The sequence below is a fragment of the Tachysurus vachellii genome, chromosome 9 (assembly GCF_030014155.1).
Source record: "Tachysurus vachellii isolate PV-2020 chromosome 9, HZAU_Pvac_v1, whole genome shotgun sequence".
Classification (NCBI taxonomy): domain Eukaryota; kingdom Metazoa; phylum Chordata; class Actinopteri; order Siluriformes; family Bagridae; genus Tachysurus; species Tachysurus vachellii.
In genome coordinates this window covers 15,531,524-15,544,924 of record NC_083468.1, presented here as the reverse complement: position 1 = coordinate 15,544,924, position 13,401 = coordinate 15,531,524, and the positions used below count along the sequence as shown (strand labels likewise).

The window sequence follows — 13,401 nt, the reverse complement described above, 5'->3', positions numbered from 1 at the left end:
ACTCCTGGGAGAAATTCTATAATCCAGGTTTCTTTCCCATCAAAGTGATAAGTCGGTGTGAGGACACTGGGAGAATAATTATGGAAGAAGAGGTGAAATTGTGGTCTTAAGATGAATTACTGCAGTGATGTTGTATTTTTGAGAAACATGGATACTTATACGGACTTGCTCACAAACTGTCTGATCCTTATTGTCCAGCTTCATACAATGGCTAAATACTGAATGCAAGATGCTTTATAACACTTCAGATGAGGGGATGCTTTGAGAAGTAGAAAGTTGAAATGAAATTGTCAGCAAAGTCACCTGATTTAAATCCTATTAGGAATTTGTGAAATTACATTACAAAATTTGTTGAGAGCTACATCCAAAGTGCATAAAAAGAAGTTCTGTTACATTGTCAAAACTCTTACAGGACAGATTTTGGAAACTTCATGGAAGTTTTAATCTCCAGTCTAAATAAACTATGTCTGACAAAGTAACATATTACAACCTGATACAGAAGACACATAGAAAGAAAATATATGGACAGTCAAACCAGTCTATTTTATTCTGGCAGTCTTTAACAATTCAATATTTAAAACACACTGAATTATTTGATTGCCTTTAAGCATAAAAATCAGTGCAAACTAATAAATTAAGGTAATACGCACAGAGGGAAACACTGCTGGTTGTATAAAAACTTGAAGCTAAAAGGACCTCTATGGATAAGTATGAAGCACTACACAAACAAGTCCTGTTCTGTCTATGAATAAAAATTCAGTGGATGGGAAAGCAATTATCTGTAGGGGGCTGTAAAAATGCAATATATGAAAATATTTCACATCAGTTGGTCCTTTAGATCTTTGGAAGTTCTGCAAATCTGTGCACTCATCATAAAACCAGCTACAGGCTCATACTAGCTCATTTTCTCTAAATTTAAGAAAAAGAATGACTTAACACATCATCTCTGTAAACTCTAATGTCAGCGAAGATACTGGTCAGTCTGCTACAAGATAAATCCAATTTTAAAAAGATTAAGACTGATATTGATTAAATCAATGTTTAAAATTAAATGTAATAATGAGAGTCTGGCATGGTGGCTTTATCCTATTATTCCTAATCTATAGGAAACATTTTAACATAGAAATAATCATGCTTTTCTGTTGGCATGTGAAAACATATGACAAATGGCCAAGATCCAGACCAAACATTGCTTTGCATTCCCCATGTTATATGATTTTATCTCTTTATCTACATATGACCAGGGCAGTTTAATTCACCTGATAAAACCGAGTTGTGCAGCTAGTCATCAAATATCAAATTTTGTTAGAAGTACTTGGTCTGAAAACTATGCTTTATGTGATCTTTTTCACTTTTAGGGTGTATCAGTGTTTTGTGAATCATTATACATGTTTAATAATTGGTGACAGGCAGTTTCACAAATTATTCATCATCCTTGCTTCATTGGGTCTTGAATGTTTTGTGCCCTTATTTCTGACCATTCATTTACCAGATCCAATTATCCAGATGCTGCAGGCAGTAACAAGACTGCTGGAGAATGGAAGAGAGATCATTGTAAGTCTGCTCTTTCCAATTTGGAAGGAGTCGTTCATTGTTGAGCACCTGTAGCTTGGGTGTCCCCTCCCGCAGGACCTGATACAGGCAAGGCCACCTGCTCTGGATTTGGAGCCTGGTCCGGCGGTCCAGAGTAATCCCCCGTACAATCTTTTTAGCCCGCAGCTCTCTAAGCACAGGCAGTTTGAGGCAAGAGAATACCAGACCTCGACTGAGGGAAACATCAAGGAACTCCAGTGACAGTGATTCAAGAGTGTATGAAATGCCCAAATTCCGAAGTGGCACCAAAACATTGAGAGTAAGGGACTTGAGGTTAGGCAGTGATTTAGTCAGTGTCTGCAAGGTGCTTGGGCTAACCCCTTTAAAGACCCAGAAGTATTTTAGTTCCAAAATCCGCAAGTGTTGGAATTGAGTTATTAAAGCTACTGACTTGTCAGACCAATCAAAGTGCAGCCGCATTTTGGTGATTCGTGGGCAGCTTTGGGCTAGTTTGGCTAAAAGAATCTGAAAATTATTAACTTGGTCCATTTTAGTGATGACATCCTGATGTGAGCTAGAACCGGAGTGGACTCTGAGGTCCAATGGCTCCAGCAGAGTAAATGTCCAGTTTAAGTCTAAATGACTTAGATCCCTACAGTGGACATTTTCCAATAGATGAGAGAGGAGTTCTTCCCATTTATTGCACTGGTCCCCTAAATCAAAACTTGCTTTTAGAGTAAGCAGACTAGCCCCACGAGATATGAGATGGTGAGTATAATGATGAACCCATGATTTCCAACGCTCAAATTCTCTGTTGGACACGAGTAGTCCTTCCTGTCCAAGACGAAACACTCCACGGCGAGAATAGTCTGCAACTCTCCACAGTTTCCCAGAGCGCACCAGGCAGCTCCAGCTAGAGCACACAAGTGCTGAGTTACATTTGTCCACCTCACTTAGGAATGAAAGCACATGGAGCTGACACTCCACTGGCATCAAGTTGAAGGGGAAATAATCATCATCATCTTTTGTCCGACGCCTTGCGCTAACAGGAACGAGGGGTCTCTTCCTTGGAGGCATGATCATTGACAGGGAACCGTGACAGCGTACCATACCTCTGTCGCACGTTTTCACTGAGCCATTTTCATCTGTCTCCTCCTAAGGCAGAAGAGATTTCCTCGTCATATCCTTAACACAGACGTGTACAAATACGCACGAAATGTGCTTAAACCTGTCTGTAATTAAAAAAACAACAACAATATTTTAAGTATGACTCGCTACTAGCTAGCATATAACAGATCAACAGTTGCTAACACTATTCAGGGTCCTATTCAGGTAGCATGCTGCGTATTCTCGAAACATTACATTATGTACTCAAGACACATGTCAGAAAACTACTTGGTAAACGTTGTGACAGTGACTGCAAAGTTAACATGTAATGTGTGAAACCACTGTGCTGAATAGCGAGCTAGGTAAATGTAAACAAACCACGGCTAGCTAACTCAGTGCTAAGCTTTATATATGTAGCCCATAAAACCTTTAACAAGATGTGCTCATTTTAGAGAATGTCATTAAACACAAACACTACATATAAAATGGTCCTACCGGTCTAACTTACTTTTAACGAAGCTTTTAAGTGATAGAAACGGATCAGAATAAAGACCCTGAACAAGCGGCTGCTGGGTGTCACACCGTGTCAGGGTTCTTGTTGCTGTTGCGATTCTGATTGCGTCATCAATGTGAAGCGAAAGTTCCGACTTAAAACGTGTTCTGTTTATTACTTTCTATCAGTTTATTAAAGTGAACGGGAGCCTTGCAAAAAAAAAAAAAAAAAAAGTAGAAACTTGCAAACCGTATTAACCGACGTTTACGTTCGAAGAAATGACGTCATATCCTCGTCACGCGTTCGCAGAACGTCGAGAAAAGTCGTAATTCCCACTTTTTAGATCGGGAAAAGAGCACCGAATTGGAATTTAGGAGACAGGAAGTGAAATGACGGCCTGCGTTAAAACGCGTAACGTTATTCCAGCTGCGTTAACGATTAGTAATATATCATTTTTTAAGAAACATGAACTCATTCTTAGACAAAAATATTTAGAAAAAGCCAATAATTTTAGTAAAAGAAACTTAAGTCAAACACAGAAAGGTTCCTGAACAAAACCCTGCTCCAGATGTACTGTATGCCAGTGCCTTGAATGGCTCAGCTGAAGCCCAGACTTTAACTGTGCTTTAGTATAAACATATCAACATGGCAGTGAGAGAAAATAAAAGACTGCTGTTGCTCCACACACACACAGAGATAACTGATGTGGCAGTAGCTATAAGAGAAAGTTAAATATCTGAGTGAACTCGGGCAGCTCGGAGAGGGAGAGGATGTTGCTATGCACGCCGGCGAGCTGCGCACTCACACGACCGGACATTTAAAGGGAAATAACAACGCGCTCTTTGTAGCCATTAAAGTTTTCACAGAATTTCATAGCATTTGTTAACGTTTCTCTGTGCGCTTCTGTGGACCGTCGTTTGGAGTCGTTGTGGCTCTAATAATAACGAGCATCAGAATAGGCGACAGGAACAATAGGTTTTTGGGTCTATTTTTTTCAGAGGAGGTTCTGTGTCCTGTCTTTCCACTATTGCCAAACCCTGTCGCCATCTTGAATTTTAATGTAAATTATCTTGCAGTTTATAGGTTTGCTATATGGAATATTTTTTAAGACGTTCCGCTCGTTGTGACGGACATGTCTTAACGCAGGAAAAAAAGAACAAAGTGAGTATTAAAAGCACAGATTTGCTCTCGTTTTCGAAAACACGATTTAATTTAATTAACATTTTCCCAGTACGGTTTAGCTAACTGGATAGGTAGCATGTGAGCTATCAGCTATGTTTGGCTAGCTAGGTCTTAGCGGTTAGCTAATAGCTTAGCATTTAGCAATTTGTAGGCCCTGACTCTTTTCCTCGTTAACTATTCGGCTACTCGTTTAAAAAGAGTGACAAAAAAGAGATGTGCGGAAATTTTCCAATGAGCTTGTCGTCAAATGTTATTATAATGCTAACTTTGTGTGGTTTTAGTGTCTTTTAGCTACGTGGCTAAAGAGCTAAATGCCAACTGGACAAACTGTCAGTTGCCGAATGGTTATTTAATTAGAAGCACTAACTGTTAGCTAACAGCCCGCTCTTTGGCCAGCTTTCAAGCTAAATGGGACGTCGCAGTACTTTTATGCTAGCCGGTTACAACTAACTGTCTCTGTGCTAAACGAAGCTTATCAAGTTAGCATAGCAAAGAAAAACACACAAGCGCTGTTTCTCTGGGGGTTTTTTTTAAATAGACGAATAGTCCACGCAATGTAATGTATTGCGTGTTATTACTTCGGCAAGTTCTGTTGATTTTGGCTCCACCGCCCTTTTGCGTTGTTTGGGTGGTTAAATTGATCACAGCATTAGCCTGCTAGCTTGGTCGCCTTGTGTAGGCAGTGGAATCTGGTGTTTCAGTCACGACGCGTTATTTATGATAATTATAGAAGTGTATCAAACGTCATCGACGAGCACGCAATAATTCTCAAAGCGGAAATGTTTTTATTCCTTATATTGTTTTAAGCATGTGGTTTTGTTATTCTTAGTAACCGGTGGGTGGCAGTATACACTTATTAATAGTTACCAAGCAACTGGCCAGCTTATCAACTATTAACAATGATGGTTTCTAACCTAGCTGTTGTTTTCAAAGTACTTACCGCATACAGCTTTCTTTGAAGCATAAAGTAAGATTGCAGAGATAACTCAGCCCCTGTTTAGTCTTTAGATGTTATTACCTAAGCATATGTTTCACAGTCATGCAAAGTCCAATCAGACTTAACTCTGTATTGAATCAACACACTCCTTATCATATTTTTTAATGTGTGATAATGTGTTTAATTTCATAAACTGTCTGTTTTAATTTAGTCACATATTCCTGTTATCTTGTTCTAATTCCTGTTTGCTATGTTTTTAACAGGTGCAAGCAGGATAGAGAATTACCCTTGGCAGTATATATACTGATTGCCCTGCAAGCGGGAAATAAATCCGCTTATTAAATGTTACTCATGATTTTTCATAAGTACATAGAAGCTAAATGAGCCTTCACCAGAAAGCCTGCTGGTATGAAGTAGATGGGAGAATCCAAGATCATGGTGCTGAATGGAAGGAGACATTGCAGTAGGTTCTCCAGCAATCAGCCGGTTGGAAAGACCAGGCTGCAAAATAGCCAGAGGGCCCACCTGCGCCAGAGCAAAAGCTCCCCTAGTGGCAGGAGATGCAGTCGGCGTAAGTGCTCTGGTACAAAAGAAAAAGAATGCCTATACTGTACTGTACTTGCCTATACTGTACTGTACTGCAGAATAATAAGTGTTCAGCTGTTATCGTGTTATTACTTGCTGTTTGTTAGGTGTCAGTGGTGCAGCCCCAGAGCCAGAAAAGCGCCATGTGCCCTCATCAGGGATGACGGCTAAGGAACTGTGTGAATATGATGACTTGTCCACCAGCCTTATTCTGGACTCTTACTTGGGTTTTCAGACTCACAAGATGAATACAAGGTTTGTATTTATTAAATTTAAAAATTATTTCGTATAGCCTTCAGAAAAGACAGTACATGTGCATAATTTTAGTATCATTTATCTTCTTAGGTTTCGCCCAATCAAAGGTCGTCAGGCAGAGCTTAGAGAAGTGATTGAGAGCTTCAAGAAGAATGACAACCTGGAAAAAGCTTTCCAGGCTTTGACTTCTGGAGACTGGAGACGGCATCACTTTCTTAATAAGTCAAAGGCCCAGGAGAAGCTGTTCAAAGCACATGTAAATGTTTTACAATAAATAAATAATAAAAACCTGGACACACATATGCCAGGATTGTACTTGACATGTGACTATAGGTGTGTCTGTCTTTTCAGAAGCTACATGACTGGCATTGTTCACATGGATGCCAAAACCAAAACATCACTGCCCATTAAGATTACTTGATAATGATTTAATGCGCATGTGTTTTGGCTCTACAGAAGCACAGAGATGTCAAGGAAATATTGCTATGAGCAGCATCTCTGAACAAAACTACAATTTTGCTAATTTAATAGTATTTATTAAACTTGACTCAGAAATTGGTACCCAAAACAAGCATAGGCTGTTGGAGCTGTAATATAGTTAGATTAGTTAATACCAAAAAAACTCTAGAAAACAATGGTGGTATTACATCACACCAGATCAATATGTAGATTTTTTTGGACATACACAATTGATAAGCCAGATGAACATATACATGGGACAGACATCTTGTATACTTTTAAAAAAGTATAAACCTGGCCTATTTCTTTTCAAAGTTGGTCATAAATTAAATGGCTCAATTTTCTGTGTGCAGGTCTTTGTTTACTTGCGTATGTTTGCATCAGACAGTGGGTTTGAGATTCTTCCATGCAATCGCTATTCCTCTGAGCAAAATGGAGCCAAAATTGTAGCAACAAAGGATTGGTAAGCTTGATGGCATCTGATTGTTGAGGCTGTCTTTTATGTCAATTGAAGCAAGTGTTCCTCATTTCTGTTCTTATACCCAAGGAAAAGGAATGATGAAATTGAACACCTTGTGGGTTGCATTGCTGAGCTGTCTGCTAATGAAGAGAAGATGTTATTACGACATGGAGAGAATGACTTCAGTGTCATGTACTCTACGCGTAAGAACTGTGCTCAGCTTTGGCTGGGACCTGCTGCTTTTATTAATCATGGTATGTATCCTGCATTTTCTGTGCATCAAAAACAAATGAGAACAAAAAAGTTAATGGTATATTTTTAAAATGTTTACTTGAGTATAAACTTTATAGAGAATTTATGACTTGTTCCTTTATGAACTCCCATTGATCAGTCTCTGACACCTTTTGTCATCAGTGCCTGCTTCTGATGATTTGAAAATTAATATTAGACCAGGGGTCTTTATTCTTAACCCAGAAGGGCCTGTGTGGCTGTAGGCTTTACTTTATGGCCAAATTGGAGGCACACTTAACAGTTGTTTGGAGAAAATTGTCAGAAGAGGAACGAGTAGTAGGACACTGACGACAAATTAAGTTTAAAAAACTATGTTCAATTAAGATATTTACACTAACACTTTATTCTTGCAGATATCTAATCAGCCAATCTTGTGGCAGTAGCGTAGTGCAAATATTCATGCAATTTCAGTTCGAGAGCTTTGGGAACCGTTTACATCAAACATCTGAATGAAGTAAAATCGTCTCTGTGACAGCCAGAAGGGCTGGTTCAAGTATTTCAGAAACTGCTGATCATCTTGGATTTTTTTTAAACAGAAGAGTCCCTAGAGTTTACACAGAATATTGTGAAAAACAAAAAACATTGAGACACTTATATGGGTGGAAATGCCTTCTAGAGGAAAACAGCCAGAGTGATTTGAGCAGCCAGGAAGTATTTAGTAACTAAAAAAATCTCTCTACACAAGTGTGGTGAGCAGAAAAGCATTTCAGAACATCCAGAGCATCAAACTTTGAGGTGGATGTGCTCCAACAGCAGAAAACCACATTGCAGTCAGCCAAGAACAAGAATCAGAGGCTGTAGTGGAAATAGGTTCACAGAAACTGGACAGGGGAAAAAAACCCACCATGTCTTTTTCCAGACTTCAACTGTGTCACTTCAACACAAAAACTCTACAGACATTTGTGTCTGAAAAGCAGTTTTTGAAATACACAAACCAGTCAATCTGATACTAACAACCATGCCATGGTTAAAGTCACTGCAACCACATTTTCTCAATTCTGATGTTTGATGTGAATGTTAACTGAAGCTCTTGACCTTTATGTGCATGGATTTATGCATTGTGCTGTTGCCACATGATTGAATAACTGGACAATTGCATAAAAGAGTGGGTGTGTATGTGTTCTTATTAAAGTGACTGGTGAGTGTATAAGTTCAGGGCAATGAAATAACTTTCACTGCAGGGGTACTAGCAAAATGAACTTTGCTTTAGTAGGCAGGCAAGAAGGCAGTGAGGAAGGGCCAGTGGAGATTCAGCAAAGTGAGCAAATGCAGCAGCAGAGAGTAGACATAGAGGAGGAGACGAGAAAGAAGAACAGGTAAATGCAGAGCAGAAACCTTTATTTCCTGTTTGTGCCACTGAGTGGTTTCAAGTGATAAATAGCACAACAAAAATTGTTTCAAATTACTATTTAATTTATTTAAGAAACAGAAGGATTGGGCAATGAAACTGACACCTGGTTTTAGATCACAGTCATTTATTATTATGGTGTAGATCAATTTATTATTGGGAATGACATACAGGTACTGCACAGTGACCAGAGGGATTTTGAGCCAGGTCTTCTTGCAGAACACTCTCCAAAACACCACAAAATGGCTCAATGATATTCAGATCTTTTGACTGTGCAGGCCATGGGACATATTCAGCTTTACTTTCATTTTCATTAAACCACACAGTCACCTTTCTTAAGGTATCTGTTGGTACATAATCATACTGATATACAGCACCACCTTTAGGGTGTAATGTATGAACTATTGGTGCACATGGTACTACAGGATGGTAAGTCCTTGGTCTTATGGTGTGTGGATTGCAATATTTTGGGTACAGCTCTCTGCTAATTCAACTTTCACTCTAATCTTACTTATGGAATGTGAAATCACTGAAGCTTGGCCTTGCAGCAACACATGTATAGGTGTGAATCCCCCAACACTATATTGGCTGGTGTTTCAGTTTCATTGTCCAACACCTGTATAGCACATGTTAAAAGCATAAGTTGGTGCAAGTAGAGGACAGGGCTTTCATGGACTTTGTGCCATGGATGGTTGGACTAAAACCAATCAATTAATTAATACAATAAGTAATAACATTGCAATTAATCACAATATATGTAACTACTGACATTATTTTCATGATGAGTATTACAGGATCACAATCCATCACTTACTGCGTATCTTTACATTTCACAATTCAAATGCACACCCGCTGACCTCCTCCATCAATACTGCAAAACATAATCACTAAGAGGAATTAAGTTGCCTGTCAAGTAAATTAAAGCATTTTGTCTTTTCTATTACAGATTGTCGGCCAAATTGCAAGGTTCGTATAAACTGCTCGTGAAGATCATTACTTCCTTTTAAGATTAATTTGCTGCATAAACTATAAAAGAAAACCCTAAAGCAGCTAATTGAAGGGGTTGTTACAGTTTGTATCCACAGGTCGAGACACTGCATGTGTCAAGGTCCTGCGGGACATTGAACCAAGGGAAGAGATCTCATGTTACTATGGAGATGGCTTCTTTGGGGAAAACAACGAATTCTGTGAATGCTATACTTGTGAACGGTATTAGATTCTTTCTGTATGGCATAAATGACTTCAAAATGATGATTGATGATTAACTATTAAATTAAATAATTAAAAACATTTTTTTGAGAAACAAATATCATGTATGTAAAATAATTGCATATGCCTTTGACACATCTTTAATGTAATTTCAGGCGTGGCACTGGTGCATTTAAATCAAAAGCAGGACTGCCTGTTGAGGCCACAGTGATAAATAGCAAGTATGGCCTGAGGGAGACTGACAAGAGGCTCAACAGACTAAAGAAGCTGGAAGAGGGCAGTAAAAAATCAGACAGCCGGTCTGTTGCCTCTACTGAAGCAGAGTCTCAGGAACCACTCAGTGGACAGACATGTAAGAGCACACTGAGACTGGCCTTTAATGACAATAGTGTGTGGGGGTATTTTTGTGGTTTGGAGAAAGTGAAGCTTATAATAAAACTTTGGAGTTGGATTAATTGTTCATGTTCATGTTCTCATTAGCATTACGCAAGAGGATGTCGCAACCCTCTCTCAAAGAGCAATGCAAAGGCAGAGCTGTGACGAGGCAAACGCAGCCAAGCACTCCTAAGTCTACCTCAACCCCTAAACGAAGTCAACCAACCAACTCAAGTTTACCAAAGAGACTTAAGTCTAAGCCTGCACAGCCTTTGTCTAAAGCAAGGAGACAGCGTCAAGCAGCAGGACTGAAAGCACCTACTAGAGCGAATGTAAAGAGACTGAGCCTCAAGCAGCCTTGCAAAAGAGAGGCAGACAGTCGAGGAGTCTCTAATTTCTCTGGCTGCAAGGGTGGCAGTAAGCCTTCTGCAGATCATGAAAACAATCAGAACTCCCCAAAGGGTGTTTCAGCCTGCAAGGGCAGCGTGTCTTGCCCATACAGAACTCGCAGGTCCAACAGGACCACTCTCGGTGCTCATGAGAGTGATATAGGCAAGCCTGGCCCAAAGCCAAGCAGCACAAGCAATGTTGCGGGAAGCACGGCCATCAAAATGAACCTTGATGATTTTGTTCCTACAATGCCTGGTCATCCGATTAACATCCCCAGCCTTGAAGCCAGCTGTCCCAAGAAAGGTACATGCCCAAGGCGGAGGAGGATGATAAAACAGGAGGAAACTGTCACCTACATCGATGAGCTTCTTCAGGAGGGCGTGCCTGACCTGCAACATGCAGCACATGCCGCTGATGTGGCGGATTGTGCCAAGGTGCCCCTTACCCTTCCAGACCGGCATTACGACGGCTTAGCAGAGAGTTCCAGGGTGTCACGGCGCATGAAGGGTGGCAAGAAAAAGCGCCGCATCACACGCTACGATGCACAGCTGATCTTGGAGAACAATACAGGCATCCCCAAGCTGACACTGCGGCGGAGACATGACAGCAGCAGCAGCAGCAGCAAGAATAAAGAGCAACGAGATGCCAAGGCTGTGCAACGCTCCTCGAAGATCAGCATCAAGTTCAGCAAGGAGCGGGAAAATGAGCGTGCTGGCTTGTATGTGGCCAAGCTGAACAATGGTTTTGGTCACGGATCTCATGGAAGCTCCACCAAGCTGAAGATCCAGCTAAAACGTGAAGAGGATGTGACCTTCACAGGTTTAGTCAAGCGGGAGGAGGGTGAAGTTCTGGAGAGAGAGGTGGGAGTTCAGATGGGTCGGAACGTAAAGGAGGACTCACTGACTTCGGAAGATGAGGAGGAATACTTTGATAATGAGGATGATTTCATCCCTCTTCCACCAGCGAAACGTCTGAGGCTCATTGTGGGAAAAGATTCCATAGACATTGACATCTCCTCAAGAAGGAGAGAGGACCAGTCACTCAGACTTAATGCTTAAGCTATGTAAATAAACCTCAGTCTACCAATTATGTGTTCATTTTGAATGACTTAATTTAAATGTGGAGTAAGAATGGCAAATGTACAGTGAAATCAACACAAGATATCTTTCTCTACATTTTAATGGTGGCACTTCTTTATTGTTTATTCTTCATGAATATAAATATTGTAGAAAATGTACAGATGTGTATGAATTCTATTTGTCAATTTAATGTGCAGATGTTATTCAGCGTTTTGTCCACATTTGCAGTTATATTCCATAAGAGGAATAGTTCAATCAACACTAAAAACAGGGTGAGGAAAACCCATAAGCAGGGTGGTCTGATTTTCATTAATAACTTGCCTGCAGACCTTCAATCATTATTGGGCATTTTAGCATGTTTTGGTGGAACTATTCCTTTCACATCTCAGTCTGGTAAGAGGTAAAGGGCTGGAATCTGTTCATCTGTTTTCAAAAACACAATGCTTGTGTTCACCTCCAAAGCTAGCTATCAGTTATTGAGTTTAAACAGCAGTGTGCAGGATCTCATTTGACTCATTGTGTTTAAAGGGAATAGTAAAGAATTCAAATTTGGTAATTTGGTTAAAAAAAAAAAAATCTTTGGGATTCATGTTTGAATGTTTGCATTACATTTTGTCCACCTGAAGGCCATGGTGCTCACTGTTGTGGCTGGAAATCCATCTGACGTGGACCATCTTGAAATCCCACAGGAAAAAGAAACATTTAGCATATCAGAAATAGGGCTGTGCTAAAAACACCATTAGAGTAATCTATTCCCAAACTATATAATTAGTATTTAAATTATTTGACCTTGTGGTTCTTTTGCTTTGCAATGAGGTAATCATTTAAAGCATTTAATCCTTTCACTGTATACTGTAAGTAGGCAGCTGATGTTTATCTTGTTTGTTTTTTATTATTTTTTCATCTGCTACCCCTAATGCTGTCTATAATCTAAAGAAAGTTTATCAGATTCTAGTTTTCTTAAACATCACAACAATCCCCCAAGATGTTTCTCTTTAGAAAATGGACATAATGTGTAACATATACATGCACTTTGGGAAGGGAGGGGGGCTTGCTCACTGTATATTCTGGAACCTGTTTTTATTTAACTTTTTTTGAGTACTTGAAAATATTAAAGTAATTTTTGAGATGTCTGGCTGCTCCTTCAAGCATTTTAACTAATATGATGCACACCAATTAGTAACACGTTCAATTATCAATCTACATATATCATTTTTAATTCTCACTTTCTAACATTCTCTCCATTTATCTACTTGTTACTAACTCCATTTGACGTTATGCTTCCAGTAATTTCTTTCTTTTTTCTTTCTTTTTCTTTTTCTTCAATCTATCCAAGTTTATGACAGTTTAAAACATCCAAAATTACTTATACATTTTCTTGTGAAATGCCAGGTTCACAGGCCCATTGTGCAAAAAAAAAAAATCCATAATGCAGTGATAATTGTATAGGAATTAGTCAGAAAAGGCAAAACAAAATAACAAAAATGTACTCTAAGAAGCTGGTGAAAAGGCAACCAGCTTCAGCCTTGTCACCTAGTTCATTTTTAAACTGCTATTCAACCGGATGAAACAAAATGACTTTTTTAATGCAACTGCATTTCTTCCACCTTTCAGAGCTACCTACTCAATTAGTTGCCCAGTAGGGATTGAAGGTTAATACCTTTTTCTAGAAAATAATATGCAAAAGGTCATAAGCAA

General features: G+C 39.4%; 2 protein-coding genes across 3 annotated transcripts; one reads left to right on the top strand and one right to left on the bottom strand.

Annotated features, from left to right (window-relative positions):
• Positions 1 to 522: 522 nt before the first annotated feature.
• si:dkey-12e7.1 (uncharacterized protein LOC557553 homolog) lies at positions 523 to 3,363 on the bottom strand. Of its 2 annotated transcripts, none has more exons than XM_060877882.1 (2): positions 3,149 to 3,363; positions 523 to 2,765 (listed from the first exon to the last, which is right to left on the bottom strand). In XM_060877882.1, the coding sequence occupies exon 2, from the start codon at positions 2,641 to 2,643 to the stop codon at positions 1,486 to 1,488; it is 1,158 nt and encodes a 385-aa protein (XP_060733865.1). In that variant the 5' UTR covers positions 2,644 to 2,765; positions 3,149 to 3,363; the 3' UTR covers positions 523 to 1,485. The 2 variants fall into 2 exon arrangements, with proteins under 2 accessions (XP_060733865.1, XP_060733864.1); XM_060877881.1 differs by having other exon boundaries at positions 523 to 2,688.
• Positions 3,364 to 5,660: 2,297 nt separating this feature from the next.
• kmt5b (lysine methyltransferase 5B) lies at positions 5,661 to 12,836 on the top strand. Its single transcript, XM_060877880.1, is given in 9 exon segments — positions 5,661 to 5,823; positions 5,945 to 6,092; positions 6,183 to 6,348; positions 6,905 to 7,014; positions 7,099 to 7,265; positions 9,597 to 9,616; positions 9,723 to 9,859; positions 10,015 to 10,211; positions 10,340 to 12,836. Coding segments are annotated over 9 exon segments (2,451 nt in total). The 3' UTR covers positions 11,683 to 12,836.
• Positions 12,837 to 13,401: the final 565 nt, after the last annotated feature.

Coding starts and splice junctions, on each gene's coding strand:
- si:dkey-12e7.1 (XM_060877882.1), bottom strand. CDS start 2,643: ATGGTACGCTGTCACGGTTCCCTGTCAATGATCATGCCTCCAAGGAAG.